The 14844-nt window shown below is 43.8% G+C and overlaps 2 protein-coding genes across 6 annotated transcripts in view; one reads left to right on the top strand and one right to left on the bottom strand.

Moving 5' to 3' along the window:
• The window catches only part of LOC142565997 (uncharacterized), an 82918-nt gene that overhangs the window by 11391 nt on the left and 56683 nt on the right, over positions 1 to 14844 (top strand). For all 3 annotated transcript variants that reach the window (XM_075676672.1, XM_075676671.1, XM_075676670.1), the window contains exon 4: positions 8560 to 8625. In XM_075676672.1, coding sequence (XP_075532787.1) covers positions 8560 to 8625 — 66 coding nt within the window. The remainder of the gene's footprint in view (positions 1 to 8559; positions 8626 to 14844) is intronic.
• Positions 8755 to 14844, bottom strand: part of LOC142565996 (heat shock 70 kDa protein 12A-like) — a 198181-nt gene continuing 192091 nt past the window's right edge. For all 3 annotated transcript variants that reach the window (XM_075676667.1, XM_075676668.1, XM_075676669.1), the window contains one exon: positions 8755 to 11009. In XM_075676667.1, the coding sequence (XP_075532782.1) occupies positions 10509 to 11009 (501 nt within the window). In that variant the 3' untranslated portion in view covers positions 8755 to 10508. The remainder of the gene's footprint in view (positions 11010 to 14844) is intronic.

Here is a 14844-nt window from a genome sequence, read left to right as displayed (position 1 = left end):
TTTCTTATCCCTTAACGTTACACCTATCATTCTTCTTTCCATAGCTTGTTGCGTCATCTTCAATTTAAGTAGAACCCTTTTAGTAAGCCTCCAGGTTTCTGCCCCGTACATGAGTACTGGTAAGATGCAGCTGTTATACACTTTTCTCTTGAGGAATAATTGCAACCTGCTGTTCATGATAATGAGAATGCCTGCCAAACGCACCCCAGCCTATTCTTATTCTTCTGATTATTTCAGTCTCATGATCCGGATCCGCGGTCACTACCTCTCCTAAGTAGACGTATTCCTTTACCACTTGCAGTGCCTTGCTACCTATCGTAAACTGCTGTTTTCTTCCGAGACTGTTAAACACTACTTTAGTTTTCTGCAGATTAATTTTTAGACCCACCCTTCTGCTTTGCCTCTCCAGGTCAGTGAGCATGCATTGCAATTGGTCCCCTGAGTTACTAAGCAAGGCAATATCATCAGCGAATCGCAAGTTACTAAGGTATTCTCCATTAACCCTTATCCCCAATTCCTCCCACTTCAGGTCTCTGAATACCTCCTGTAAACACGCTGTGAATAGCATTGGAGAGATCGTATCTCCCTGCCTGATGCCTTTCCTTATTGGGATTTTGTTGCTTTCTTTATGGAGAACTACGGTGACTGTGGAGTCGCTATAGATATCTTTCAGTATTTTTACATACGGCTCGTCTACACTCTGATTCTGTAATGCCTCCATGACTGCTGAGGTTTTGACTGAATCAAACGCTTTCTCGTAATCAATGAAAGCTGTATATAAGGGTTGGTTATATTCTGCACATTTCTCTATCACCTGATTGATAGTATGAATAGTAGTAATAGTACTATTAGTGCTAATAGTACTAATAGTGAATAGTAGTAAACTTAGTAAACTTCAAACATGCGCGAGTTCAAGCATGTTACATCTGTAGAAATGCAGAAAAATCCTCCTCTGAAAATTTCATTTCTTCTATAAACAGTTCAGCATAGATCAAGAAAATGTTGGAAGGGTGAATGGCAACTATACAGCCTACACACTTTCTCTCTTCATTCCTCCTGGTATTCAAACGACCCTCCAGGATCAGGCATACATATTAGGGGAACATTGTTCCCAAGTGTCAAGCTTCTTGACTACAATGCCACCTTTATTTTTGCAAAAGCATAGCAGAATAACAGTATTTACTTACTAGAGGAGGAATGACAGAAGTCTATAACAGCCTATTTACTATAGAACTATGGAACGCACTTAGTACACACAAGAAAACAGCATGCACTTTTTTTTTAACATTGTACCTTACTATAGATAACAATGCTTCAACACTTATTTTAATCTGCAGCAAATGCTTTACTCAAGTTCTTTAACAAGGTGTAGGTTACAGACACAGTGCCCCAAGCATGGAAGAGGGCTGTAGTCTTCCTTTTCTTGAAAACAGGGAAACCACATATTCTGCCTAATAGCTACCGTCCAATAGCCCTGAAAGGTTGTCTCGCAAAGTCATTTGAAAGCATTATAAGTGTCAGTGTTCATCCTTGAATACCATAACCTGTTAGATACCAGCCAGTGTGGTTTTGGAAAGACACAGTCAACATTAGACTATTTAGTCCTGCTATAAAACACAGTACGAGAGGCATTTATGCATAAACAACAGTATCTAGCCTTCTTTGTTTTAGAAAAGATTTACGACACTCGCTGGAGATTCGGAATTCTATGCAACTTAATTGACATGGGAATAAAAGGCAGAATGTGTAACTGCTTGCCTGGCTTTCAGACTGCAGCTTTGCACAATTGCACACATTTTGCACACATTGCACACATTGGCGCAACTCTCTCGCATATTTTTATCCAGGAAAATGATGTACCACAGGGTTTTATTTTAAGTACAATCCTCTTTGTAGTTAAAATGAATTCTGTCACAAATAACCGGTTCTGTCGAGCATTCCGTATGTGTAGATGACCTACAAATTGCTTGCAGCTCTTCCAACATTAACACTTGCGCAACCAAGATACAGCTAAGCATAAGGAGACTGTCTGAATGGGCAGACAAAAATGGCTTCTGGTTTTCTAATGAGAAAATGATGACTGTACTGACAACTATTGACTATGCGTCAATGATGTATTGCAGAACAACTTTGCTTTCTAGATTTTCTCAGGGCAATGAAGAGGGGTTTAGCATTTCTTAAGATGAATATTTATGTTACTTATAAAATGACTTCTTGACATGTTGTAAGGATGGATTAAACTTTCCACTGGAACTACAAAGTTTATAAGTAAATTACAAAAGGAATAACTTTCTGCTTTAACTGAGACTTTAGCATAGATAGTAGCTGTCATGATGGTAGAATATAAATGTAATGTGCCTGCTCTCTTTCTTTCTTTTTTTGATAGTTTGACCTGCAGCATAAAATAGGTGGTGCATGTTATATTACACATAGAGCCCATTGTGTCCAGTACAGTCCAACGGAAGGCTATAATGATGTAGATCATAAATACACTTCTGGTAGGTCCAATGCGCAGCTTGGATGTAGCTCTGCTTTTGACAGGGATACTTTGATGAGCTTCATGTGGTCTTCATTAACACAACCTAGCTGGAAGTACCTCACTATTCCAGGAGCACTGAGAGAAAGATCAGTGGAAAAATGCAGTATTGTTGCAGAGAAGGAGCCTCAACTAGGCAAACATGTGGAGCAATAATTTTAGGTTGCATAGTAATTTTTAGTCAAGAGAATTTGTTGGGCATGTTGGTGAAGCATCATTAGTATTTGACTGATTGCAAATCACATGAGCACAGGAAAGAGGACACAAAGGCACACAGTTACACTGTTTATTGACAGAGAGGAAACCATGAATACATGCCCTGTACAATGGCTCTGCAGGAATCCAGTAAGTACATGCCAACAAGAAGCACACACTACAAGTACAACCAAGCAGTCAGGGATGAACGTTAGGTTTTATGCAGGCAAAACAATGCTTCACCGATGCTTTGCATATTTATTACATGTGCCTCAAGAGCTTAACATGCTGTTCTGTTGCCAGGAATTATTAAGTCTTGAAATAATGGGTCACAACTGCAACCAGTAGCATGAGTAAAGTGTGCTTTATTATAAGCATCATTGCTGACTTTTTTGCATGCTGTCCAAGTCAGTCATTAAGACACCATTTCATCTGGCAAGTGAACACCTTGCTGCAAGACACTGGAAGGCAGACATCTCTTGGAACAATTGACAAAGGCATTCTCCTGCTTTGTTTGCAGCCCAACTTCCTGTCGGTGCATGTGGGTTTTTCTGGCATGGAAAAGAAAAGTGGCCAGGTTGCTGCCATTTTTGAGGTCGTGCAAAATGTTAATTAAGGTTCAACTTGCATGCTTAGTGATTAATTTTATGTCTCAGCCCCATTTCTGCAGTACCTTTTTGGCACTGGCACTTACGACCTCCAATGGCAAGCCTGTGCCCGGTGGTCAGTTGAACTGACCATCAAGGTTAGCCAGCGGGCACAATATTTTGAGCGAGTAACTTAAGCAGACTAAGTCCATGCTTCATAGTTTTCAAGTTAGGTTAATTGAAAAGCAGCAGTCTCTTACACACTTGCAGTACACTTGAAGATTTGATTCCTGACTGATTTGTTTCAACGTGTATAGCGTATGCTACTTGTTGCTCAGCAGCAAGCACTTTCCTGTGCATGCATTGTAAAAGGTACAGTTTCACAGGTCCCTTTCTGGCATTTGACATGCTTTGAGCCTTTGTTCATCTTTTTCCACATTTGTGTGTTATGCACTGAGTTCCATACTTAATGATAATTTGATTTAAAAGAACTTACCAAGGGCCTAGTTGGTGCATGCCTGACCTTGTAAGAATACTTTAAAACATACCACAACCATCTGTTCGTTGTCTTTTTCTTTGTTCATTGTATGTTTTCGCACATATCTTACTTATGATAGTTAATTCTGCTTCTAATTTTATTCATTGATGCAGCTTACCATGTCTGTGTCTCAAATGTGTCCAGGAAATATATAACAGTGGAAAACAGGACACCTCGGTCTGGTGCCAATGTTTGAAGTACTGGGGTTGTTAAAGGCAGTACCAGTCATTTTTGGTTGGGTTTTAACAGCCTCTTATAACCAAGGGGATGTGGCCCAGATTGGACGACATGGTTAGGTGTTCAGACAAAGTGTAGATGGAACTGGTGAACTAGATGGCTGGGGAATGCTTCTTGCCATAGAGATGTTTAGACTAGATTACGTTCTTGCCAAGTTGGGAGTTCTTGAAGCTCAGGCTCCCTGCCTTGAGAGAGAATACTGCAGCAGGGACAGATTATTATTCATGTAAGTCACAATAGTAAGAGGGAAGAAGCTCTAGAATTTGAGCCTGTAGGACAGGAGAGCTGTTCTGAACCTGTCTTTTCATTAGCACGATTTACACTTCCTCCAACACTAGCCCTACTTGCCCCTCTTTAAACCTTACCAAGAATGACTGCCGCTGCCTTTGACAAAAACAAATGTTTCTGTGAATTGGTTGTCCCTGCTCTTTTTGTATTACCTGCTTAAGTTTACAGGCTACTGGAATGTTACTTCTACTTCCTTGAAAATTTATTTGCCTGTGTTGTTGGCCACTGATGCCCTACTGACGTCTAGTGCATCAGCGGGATTATCATGTGTGGCATGGCACTCAGGATAATGCTTCAGTGCATGTGACCACCACTCTGCAGCAGATATTGGCCGAGATAAAACCTGTACTTGCTCAAGCACCTGGCCTCTTCATTATATCTAGTTCTTTCTCACCTACCATCCCTCCAAAATTTGGAAGTTAGCAGAACTTCCATGACAACATGCCATCATAGCTACAGATGCATGGTTCAATGCCAAACATGACAACTCTTTATTTTAGGTGCATTAAAGGAACTGGAGCATTATTGTAGGAAGTTTGTTGGCTTTCATAAAGGAATATGTAGAATAAATTATTTTTACAACCTTCATTCCTTGATTATAAAGCTGAAAATTTAACAGCAACCTCTCTTATGCATAGTTTCTTTTCACAGATGCACAAATGTTTGCTTTTATTGTTGATCTTCTGACACAAAATATTATCTCTTCCTTTTAATGAATAAGTGTAGTGATGTAAAATTTCTGGAAATTTTGAAGCCATGAGAAAAACAGTGTTTTCTTCCAGAAATTTTGGAAACACTGGAAAAATATTTTCACCTTTCTTAACATACCAAAGTAAAAATAACAGCAGATGAGGGTGCATGCAAAGACGTGTTTATAAAGTTTTTGGCAAGATAGGGACATTTTGTAACAAACAACCCACTGTTTTATTCATTTGGAGATTCTTGGTAGATTTCTGAATTCTCGTCTACCAACCATTAAAGCTGTGCACCTTTATTTTCTTAGGGAGGTGAGGTTAGTGTACTGTCTGCACACTCCCGGAACTTTAGTTTTTCAGATTGCGGACAGAGGGTGTTTGCCATGAAGTCAATTACATAACCTGCAATGGTAAAAACTAGGTCAAACATGTGGGGGCCTTTATACATAAAGAATGGTGGGAAACGAGCAGTCAAAGGTATGTAGATTCACTTTTGCAACCCACTTGAGAACCAGTTAAGGATATAGGAAAGTATTTATTGAAAATTATTTTTATTCATTCTGTTAAAATTCGAAGTATGTTGGTGAATAATTGCAGAAATGGAGAACAAGCATTTTGTTCCTTCCAAGTTTCTTGTCAAAACCTTAGTGCCGTCAGTAAGCGTTACATAATAAATTTCAATTTTTTTCTTGCATTTTGGTCATTTTGGGGCCAGATAAGTTATTACTGTCTAGGTTGAGCTTGCAGTATAGTCCTTCAATGAAGAACAGTTGAATATAGTCCATGCAAATGTTGAAAGCCATGATGTCTTGACAAGCCTGTGCAGGCAGCATTTCTACCAGGATTTCATTTTTGCGCATATTTTCTGCCTTGCCAAGCTTCCTACTGGAGCTTTTTGCCATTTGTGAAGCATAATATGTTAATATGTATTGCTTAATTTACCCTTATTCTGTAGTGTACCCCTCAGTCAGAACTGCCCTCTTGACATCAAATCTAGTGATAGAAATTATTTGTCACAAGCAACACCTTCAAAATCTTGTGCTAGAAGTGCATCAGTTTCAGTTGTGCAGCCAGACAGCCCACCACCTTGAAAGATTGAGAACCAATGGAAAGAAGAAAATTCTGCGGAGGCTTTCCTTATTAGAACAAGGCAAAAAGCCAAACCAAGCTGTTTTGTTGCAGAGAACAGCTACTGGCAGAATAATTTCGAAAAGTACTACAGGTGGGAGTACTTGAAAATGCTGCTCGAAAATGCACAGTACTCCCAACCTCTCGGCTCGTGGGCACTTTACATGAGGTTAAAGCAGTACTGAAGCACTGATACAAAATGTTTGTGTCCCAAGCTTGATGCTTTTTAGGTAGTTGCTGAACTATGGTACGAAACTTCAATTAGTATAATGCACCATGAGTAATTAATTACAGAACATTTTATGTGACCTGGTTCAAAATGTACACTTGAAAAAGGAGACTATCCTTGTCACTGAAAGTGGTGGTCACATGGTATCACAAACAACTAAATGACGTGCTAGTCAGCCAAGTGTGGTGGTTGAAGGCTATACAATGATCAAGTCACCAAAGGCTGCCAGGTTTCCCATTCCAATTCTGTACTTCTGTTGGAAACGCAGGTGAACCCACTTTCCTCTCTTGTCCCATCCAGTACTGGTAGACTCGTCTTTCGGCAGTGTGGGCATATGCTTCAGTGGTGTCCAATACCACGAAGCCACCTCATCAGGTTTCAGTGACATGAAAGGTCTGCTTTTCGGCGTCCAAAATTGTGCTGCACTTGGTGCCTGCTTCGAACTGGTAGCAATAAAGTTAACATAACTATGTCCTGCATTTTTGAAAAATTAAGGCTCCTGGGTTGACAGCTATCCAACAAAGAAATAACACAAACCTTGTCTGTCATTACTCGTATAAAAATTATGAATTCTTTTCTGCGTACCGACTGAGACATCTATTGACAGACTAGGCAAGGCGTCTGAGAAGTCTTCAAAGCCATTTTTTATGGATCAGTGTGAATGATCGCATTATCAGGACTTTCCTCCCTGTTGTTTTTTATCCAGAAAAGGTTGAATTCTGCGTCCCACGATAAGTGAAGCATGCAGAGGTTGCCTCTATGAGCAACAAATAATGAAGTTACAGCACATCGCCAATAAAAATGTTACACAAGCTGGATGAAGTATGCCGCCTAAATTTTTATACTTGCAAACTGACATTAATCCAACTTTGGCATGATCGGTGTACTCTATATTACTGGGTAAATTAGAACCCTTTTTTTTTTTCTCTCTCTTTATGACCTGAAAAAAGAAATGTCAAGGAACTGTTTTTTCCCAAAATTCTGTTTTTGTTCAATCCCTCGCACCTCTAGATAGGCATCGACCCGGTAGTTACGATATATGAAGCGACAATTCATCAAGAATGCAACAGTTATTAATCTTTTAATGTGACTTGTTCAGAGTGCATGCTAAGCGCAACATGGCTTTGCATAGGAAGCAGGAGGCCTGTTTCGTCATGGAACCTCTAGGTGGTGATCACAGTACTGCACACCTCTGACACATGCAGACACACTATGAAGGGAGAGCACGTTGTTGGGTGAGTCGGTCGTACATACTTAAAGAAGGGAATTGCGCTAAAAAAAGACACGGACGAGTAAGGACACGCCCGTCCATGTCCTTACTCGTCCGTGTCTTTTTTTAGCGCAATTCCCTTCTTTAAGTAAAAACACTATGAAGGTGCTGCCAAAAGCTGAGTGCACTGAGTATTCGTTGGGATAAGAGAAGAGTGAAGAATCCCCTGTGTTCTCAGAGAAGCAACAGTAGAGGACTAGGCTTAAGCTGTGTCAAATATGGAGAAGTATGTACAGAAGGGCTGATTTAATGGTGCACAATTATCTCTACGATATGTAGTTATTGTGACCTTCAGCCACTGCACTGAGCCAACTGGCATGTGCATTCACATGAGCCAATCATTTCATGTGCATAGTGAATGCATGTGACTGAAAAATCATTTAGTTCTTGTACATTACAAGTTTTGGCAATTCTATAAATATTGCAGTAAGTTAGTTCTTGGTGAATATGAGATGCCAGAAAAATAATGAGCTTTATCTCTGTAAAAAATATAGTATTTGAAGTTACACCGTATCCCTTTGTGGTGTCACTTTTTAGGGTTTGAAAACCAGCATATCCACTTCTATTTCCATTGCAAAAAACCTGTGTTACTTGCTCTTGTGCTGAAATTATATTGCATTCTTTACATGCATTTCATGTTACTTGCATGTTTCAAGTACAAAAGCTGCCTAGTACAGCCAAGTATGGAGGCATAGAAACAACAGATTATTATTCAGCAGCATAAGATTTATTCTTACATACATTTCAATGCAGAAAAATCATGAGAAATGATCCAAGTGTTTTACAGTGAAAATTTATAACAGTACTTAAATGTATTGCATGTTGCTTTTGCACATGTTTCTTTTTTTCTTTTCAGTATGATGACAGCAGCTGGCCAGTTCTTGTTCTGGGAGCCCTTATGTTCATCCCTGGTGCTTATCATGTACGCATTGCATACTATGCTTATAAGAAGTACCCAGGCTATACATTTGATGACATCCCAGATTTTGATTAGGTTCATTTTCGTTGTTTTGACTGGACCAAAAATTTTGTGTATTTCTTGTCATAACACTTGAACCATGTAGTCATCCGCTATTGTGTGCCGCTGTGGCAAGACAGAAGTTTTTTTTTTTTTATCTTGTGGACATTATGTACAGTTCTTAAGGGTGTTGAAACATGAAATGAGGATGATTTGTGTCATGAAGAATGTGACTTATGGCTTCTGACAAGAAAAGCTGTGAATGTAAACATACTGTAAAGGCAATAAATGTTGCTGTCTACCATTCAGTTTGTATATGCTTCTGCAAAGCAAGCACTGCAGCACGGGACTAAGTAAGTTTGCTCTCTGTAAATTTTCTTAGCGCAATTAATTGTCCATTTTGTCGAAGTGTACACCAGGTGCACATTAGAGTAAAGATGAGAGCACGAAATGGTGGTATTTTACTGTATCATAGCTGCATGGTAGAGATATTTCCTCAAGTCATATTTCACTGGGACCTGACAAACTGCTAGCAATACGATGAGTACAGAGCACTCATTGTATTGCATCCCAAAGCACTATTGTCCCCTAGGCATTTTCATATTAATGTAGGCTGTACCCTGTACAATCGAGAATGTTTTCACTGCAATGCAGGCATGTATATAATTGTGTAAGTTCAATGGGAGCCTGCAAGATTGAAGTTTCACAAATGGAAAAATTGTCATCCACCTATAAGTCAGAAAGGTGCTGGGTCCGATCTGCAGACCAGGAGAAAAATTTCTTTTGGGCTTCAGGTTACTTTTGGGTGGATGACGATTTACCTTTCATAGATCTGCCTCATGTGACGTGGCACTTCCTGTGTTTCTGGTGGAAGGCTACGGATTATTTGCCAGATTATGCTTTTAGTACTTTTGTGTTGGTGCTTAAAAATAAACTTCCGTGTGCACTCAATTTGCTCTTTATCACATATTAAATGTTGAGTAATTGTTCAGTCTAGTAAGCTGCACCATTGTGCCAAATAAGTTTGTCCTGCAGCATTGGATGCTAACATTTTGTCATGTTACTTGTCAGTCTTGTGCACTAATAGAATGCTACCTTACTGAAATCCAGTGACAGGATATTGCACCATGCGCTCTCTCATAATTGCCTCCTGCTCTTGGTGAGCTGCCCAAACTAGCTGGACATGAGTGCTCAACAAGTTAGGCTCTTCTGACACTCACTTTCCACGTTGAAAAACTAGCTTGAGCTAGAATGGAACTGAGGTTGCACCCTACCAAGCAGCTACTCGCCCCTTGCCTGGAAAATGCCGTCTATTTATGTCTGCTTTTGCAGGCATGGAGAAAGGAAGAAGATAGGAGGGAGCATACCGCAATGCGAGTGACACCAATCTGGTGGCCCAACACATGATTGCACATCAAATTGTGCGGTCGGTTTTAGTGTTCCTGCTCTGCAGGCAGAGCCACGGCAGGGTAGCCAAACATATGTGCCCCAAATAAAAACTACTGGCACAGCTACTGGGAACAGAATGTCTCAGCGAATCTCGATTCTTGCTCCATGATCTTGACACAAGGGGTCACGTGTTGGGCCACCACTGTGGCTTCACGGAGCATTTGCTTGCCAAGGCTGTCTGCGTGACGTAATGCTTCCTCCTATATTTTTCCTTCATCCATGATTGCAGGCTCCTGCAGTCGTGAATTGGCGATGTTCTAATCCACAATGGCGAAACACAAAAACATGTTTTTTTGCCATCGTGGCTCTTGGTGAAGTAAAAGCAGCAGCTTTGGTTTCGCAGATGTGAACCGTCAGTCTGTGCACACGATGCTGCCGCTGGCGTGGGTCGGTGCATTTCACTGGTTAAGGAAGTCGATGTCTGCCCGGACACACATCTGCGTAGCGACATCCAGGGCGCTGACCTTGATCTCGGTTTCGCCGAAGACCATGCGTGCCTGTATCTCGCGCCGCCGCAGTGGTGTGTGCCTCGTGTCCGAGAGATCGAGCACGAGTGTGCCGCAGCGAATGACACCTTGATCGGTGATGAAACGCACGTCGTCGCGCTCGCTGCAGTACACGTGGATGATGGAGCGCGTCTGGCCGCTCTTTGCGGGCGTGTAACTGCGCACCACAGCATCGCCCTGTCCCACGGATTGGTCGGCCAGCACGAAGGCGTCGAACACATCGGCGCACCACTCGATGCCATCCTTGACGACCAGCTTGGATGGCGGGTGGACGCCATGCACGAAGCGGTTGAGCACCCCAACGCCGTAGGTCAGCCGCGACCGGCGCACGTTGACCACCATAGGGTCCAAGCCGAACAGCACCGCGCCTCGCAGGATGGCCAGGCTCACGCCCTGCAGCATATGATATGGTACAGGGAGCCACGTTAAATTATAAAACTTGACACAGCCAGTCAGTATTTTGCAAGCAATGGTGTTAGGGAGACGCGAGCTTTTATGGCTCAGCAGAATATATATTTGAATCTTCTATGGTTAGTAAGTTGCTCCAGGTAGGAAGGAATAATTCTGGAGCACTGCCAAATCGTTGCCAGCCATTAGCATGAGTGACTGCGCATAATAGATACAAATAGCTTCCTTTTATTACTTGTAGCATTTGCGGAGCTTTCTATACTCCCCCCTCAAAAAAAAAAGAGAGGGAAAGGTGCAGTAATACCACGTGCACTCAAAACCTAGACAGCGACTATCTAGGGGTTTCATTGTAACCAAAGCCCTGGGTAACTTTCAGCTTCCAAACTGTTCCAGCGTCAATATTCCTCGTTACTGTGCTAGCCCTGTTCCTTAGCATAAAACTGGAGAGAGAGAGAGAGTGAGAGAGAGAGAGTAAAACATCTTTATTAATAATATTTGAATGGCGAGAGCAGTGTGGGAGGAACCCTCAGTCCAGGGTCCCTAAGATGATTCCGGCGATGCTTTGAGCCCGTTGGTATCACAGCTCGGAGGACCTCGGGAGGTCCGGCGCGGAGGGCATCCTCCCACAGCTCTTTGTTGCGTAGGGGGTAAAAGGAGAGTTGGCAAGGGAGGAAAGAGGTTTGCAGTGCACTCAGTCGTGACATGGAAGATTGTGGGCGAGCTGCCACAGCCAGGGCAACAATCTGCATAACAGTGTGGGTAGAATTTATTGAGAGAGACAAGATTTGGAAAAGTTGCGGTTTGTAACTGGCGTAATGCCACTGCTTCCTCCCGCGAGAAGGACGGCGGTGGTGTGGCGTGGGTGCGACGAATGCGTGTATAATGACGGAGTATGTCTTTGTAACGCAGCAAGGGATCCCCCACTCTGAACTAGTTGCCTCACCACGCAGAGTCGCCCGGAGGGTAATTTCTCGGGCTACCGCATGTGCGCGTTCGTTACCCGGCAGCGACGTATGACCAGAGGTCCAGGGTAAGTGGATGCGGGGAGGTGTGGTTGGTGTATTTTGCGGGATCTGTTTGAGAATTTGGTGCGCCGCTCTTGGGATGCCATATCCTGATAGGAACGCCCGGCATGCCTGTTGCGAGTCCGTCATTATATACACTTCCTCAGGAACACGGATGGCGCATCGAATTGCAAGAGCAACACCGAGAATTTTTCCGTAAGCGGCATTTGTTCTGCGCATTGCAGCAGAGTCTCTCAGGGATTCGGTGCCATCCAAAACTACCGAGGTATAGCCCTCTTGAGCGCGTGATGTGTCCGTGTATAAAGTATGTGTTTCCGGGACGTTTGCAAGCATGCGGCCAATGTATCGTACACGGGCTTTGCGCCGCCCTTTGTCATGCTCGGGGTGCATATCACGTGGCAATGGATAGCGCTTGGCGTATCGCTGACGACAAGATCATTGGACGGGTTACAGACTCAAGGGGTGGGACAGAGTATCCTAGCCATGTGAGAAGATGGCAGCCAGTAGGAGTGAGTAGGAGGTTGGTATGTAAGGCGGCTGATCACGCATGCCTCCACCAAGCGCAGCAGGTCCTCTTCTCGAAGGCCCGAGCGCCTGTTGGAGACCCTCCAGATCATGGCCAGAATTTGCTCAATCTGGGTCTGGATAGAAGGGAAACAGTGTAGTTTGACCTGCCATCCACTTGGACGTGTAGGCCGAGTATACGAGCACGATTAACCTGTGGTATCAGTGTGCCATCCATTTGTACAGTGATAGGGGGAGTAGAGGAACGGCTCCGGGGGCAAATGATTATGAGCTCCGACTTTTCGGGAGCACATCTTAAGCCGCATTTTCTCGCGTACTCGGAAACTGTATCGACTGCTTGCTGCAGTCGGTCCTGGATGGCTCCGTCGGAACCCCGTGTCGACCAGATAGTAATGTCATCCGCATAAATAGCATGGGCGACATTAGGGATCTGGTCGAGTAGCCGGGGGAGCCCTGCGAGCGCGACATTGAATAGAGTAGGGGAAAGAACTGAGCCCTGGGGTGTCCCACGTCCTACAAGGCGAATCATACCGGTTTGATGCGGTCCCATTCCTACGGTGGCTGCGCGATCTCGAAGAAATGTGCGGATATAGTTGTACATACGAATTCCACATAGTGAATATGCACCATTGCGAAGGATGAGGTCATGTTCAACATTATCGAATGCCCCTTTTAGGTCTAAGGCGATGAGTGCTCTCATCTGGGCGGATGACGGAGGTCCTATGACTTCCTCCCGCAATTGTAAAAGCACATCTTTGGCATACAGATGAGCCCGATATCCGAATTGAGAGTTAGAAAAGAATGATTTTTCTTTGAGGAAGGGCTGCAGACGCCGCAAGAGTACATGCTCCATGAGCTTACCAATGCAGGATGTTAGGGAGATGGGTCGTAAGTTTTCAACCTTAACAGGCTTGCCTGGTTTGGGGATCAGTGTGATGTCGGCGTGTCGCCATGCTTGGGGAAGCATGCCCTTGCGCCAGCAATCATTGAAGATATGGGTGAGGTGGTTAATATCCGCGTCACTGAAGTTACGAAGGGTGGCGAATCGGATGTGGTCGGCTCCCGGTGCCTTGTTGCGGCGTAGGTCTTGTAGGACCACCCAAACCTCGTCAGATGTGATGTCTGCATCGAGCAATTCATTCGCCTCGCCTACATAAGGATAGTCAGGGTACTGCGGCGGCAGGCCTGTGGGTATGAAATGCTTCTCTAGCTCTCTGAGGAGTGTCGAGACATCGTCCCTGTACTTGTGCATTAGGATGTGCAGCTGTTGAAATGTTTTTCCCTTTGTTGTGGTGGGATCTGTGAGTGAGCGAAGAATCGACCACGTTTTTGCTGTGCTCAATGTGCCTGAGAGGCGATCGCAAAATCCTCGCCAGTTATTCCTCGTAAGGATCTCTGCATACTCCTGGGATTCCCGTGTAATTTGGTTTATACGTTTCCTAAGGTTGCGGTTGAGGCGTTGTCGTTTCCATCGCCGTGTCAACCCTCTGCGGGCGTTCCAAAGATGAAGTAAATGCGGGTCTATGTCTGGTGTCTCGGTTGTGGTGCACAGTGTGCTCGTGGTGGCCTCTAGATCTTGTGCGAGAGAGTCAAGCCAGCGTTTGTACCCTTGACACTCAGGTGGGCCCTGGCGACGTTCCCTGAATTTCGTCCAATCTGTTATACGCACATTTCGCTCGGGCCTGCGCGCACCCCGTAATGACAAGGCGGTCACTACCAAGGTGCTCCTCTAAATGCCCGTGCGCAACGACTGGGCCAGTATTGCGCACGAAGGTAAGGTCAGGGCAGGTGTCACGAAATGCGCTGTTGCCTATCCGAGTGGGGTGCTCTGGGTCGGTAAGCTGTGTGTATCTCATGTTACAGATGGCATTCCATAAGCGGGTCCCTTTAGCCTGCGATTTAACATAACCCCATGCAGTATGCGAAGCGTTAAAGTCGCCGGCTACCACACAAACCCGTCCAAACCTACCAAATTCTGTTAGTAGGTGCTGAAAACAGTGCGTTCGCGAACGGGGGGAACTGTACGCATTGAGTATAAACAGACTCTCGCTGCGTTTACCTTGCGTAATTATTTCCAATATTTGGTGAGGAATGTCAACGTTAGTGATATGCATGCGACATGTAACAAGTTTCGAAACTAAGGTTCCCACAAGAGGAGAGACACCTGAGAGCATGCTGTAGCCGGATAAAGAAGGGGTGCAATTGACTTCCTGTAAGAGGATGACATCGGGAGGGTTTGTGGATGTGGTGATATACGGCTGTAGGGAACC

Source organism: Dermacentor variabilis, unplaced genomic scaffold (assembly GCF_050947875.1).
Source record: "Dermacentor variabilis isolate Ectoservices unplaced genomic scaffold, ASM5094787v1 scaffold_12, whole genome shotgun sequence".
Classification (NCBI taxonomy): domain Eukaryota; kingdom Metazoa; phylum Arthropoda; class Arachnida; order Ixodida; family Ixodidae; genus Dermacentor; species Dermacentor variabilis.
The sequence above is the reverse complement of the archived record's forward strand: the minus strand, read 5'-3'. Positions and strand labels throughout refer to the sequence as shown.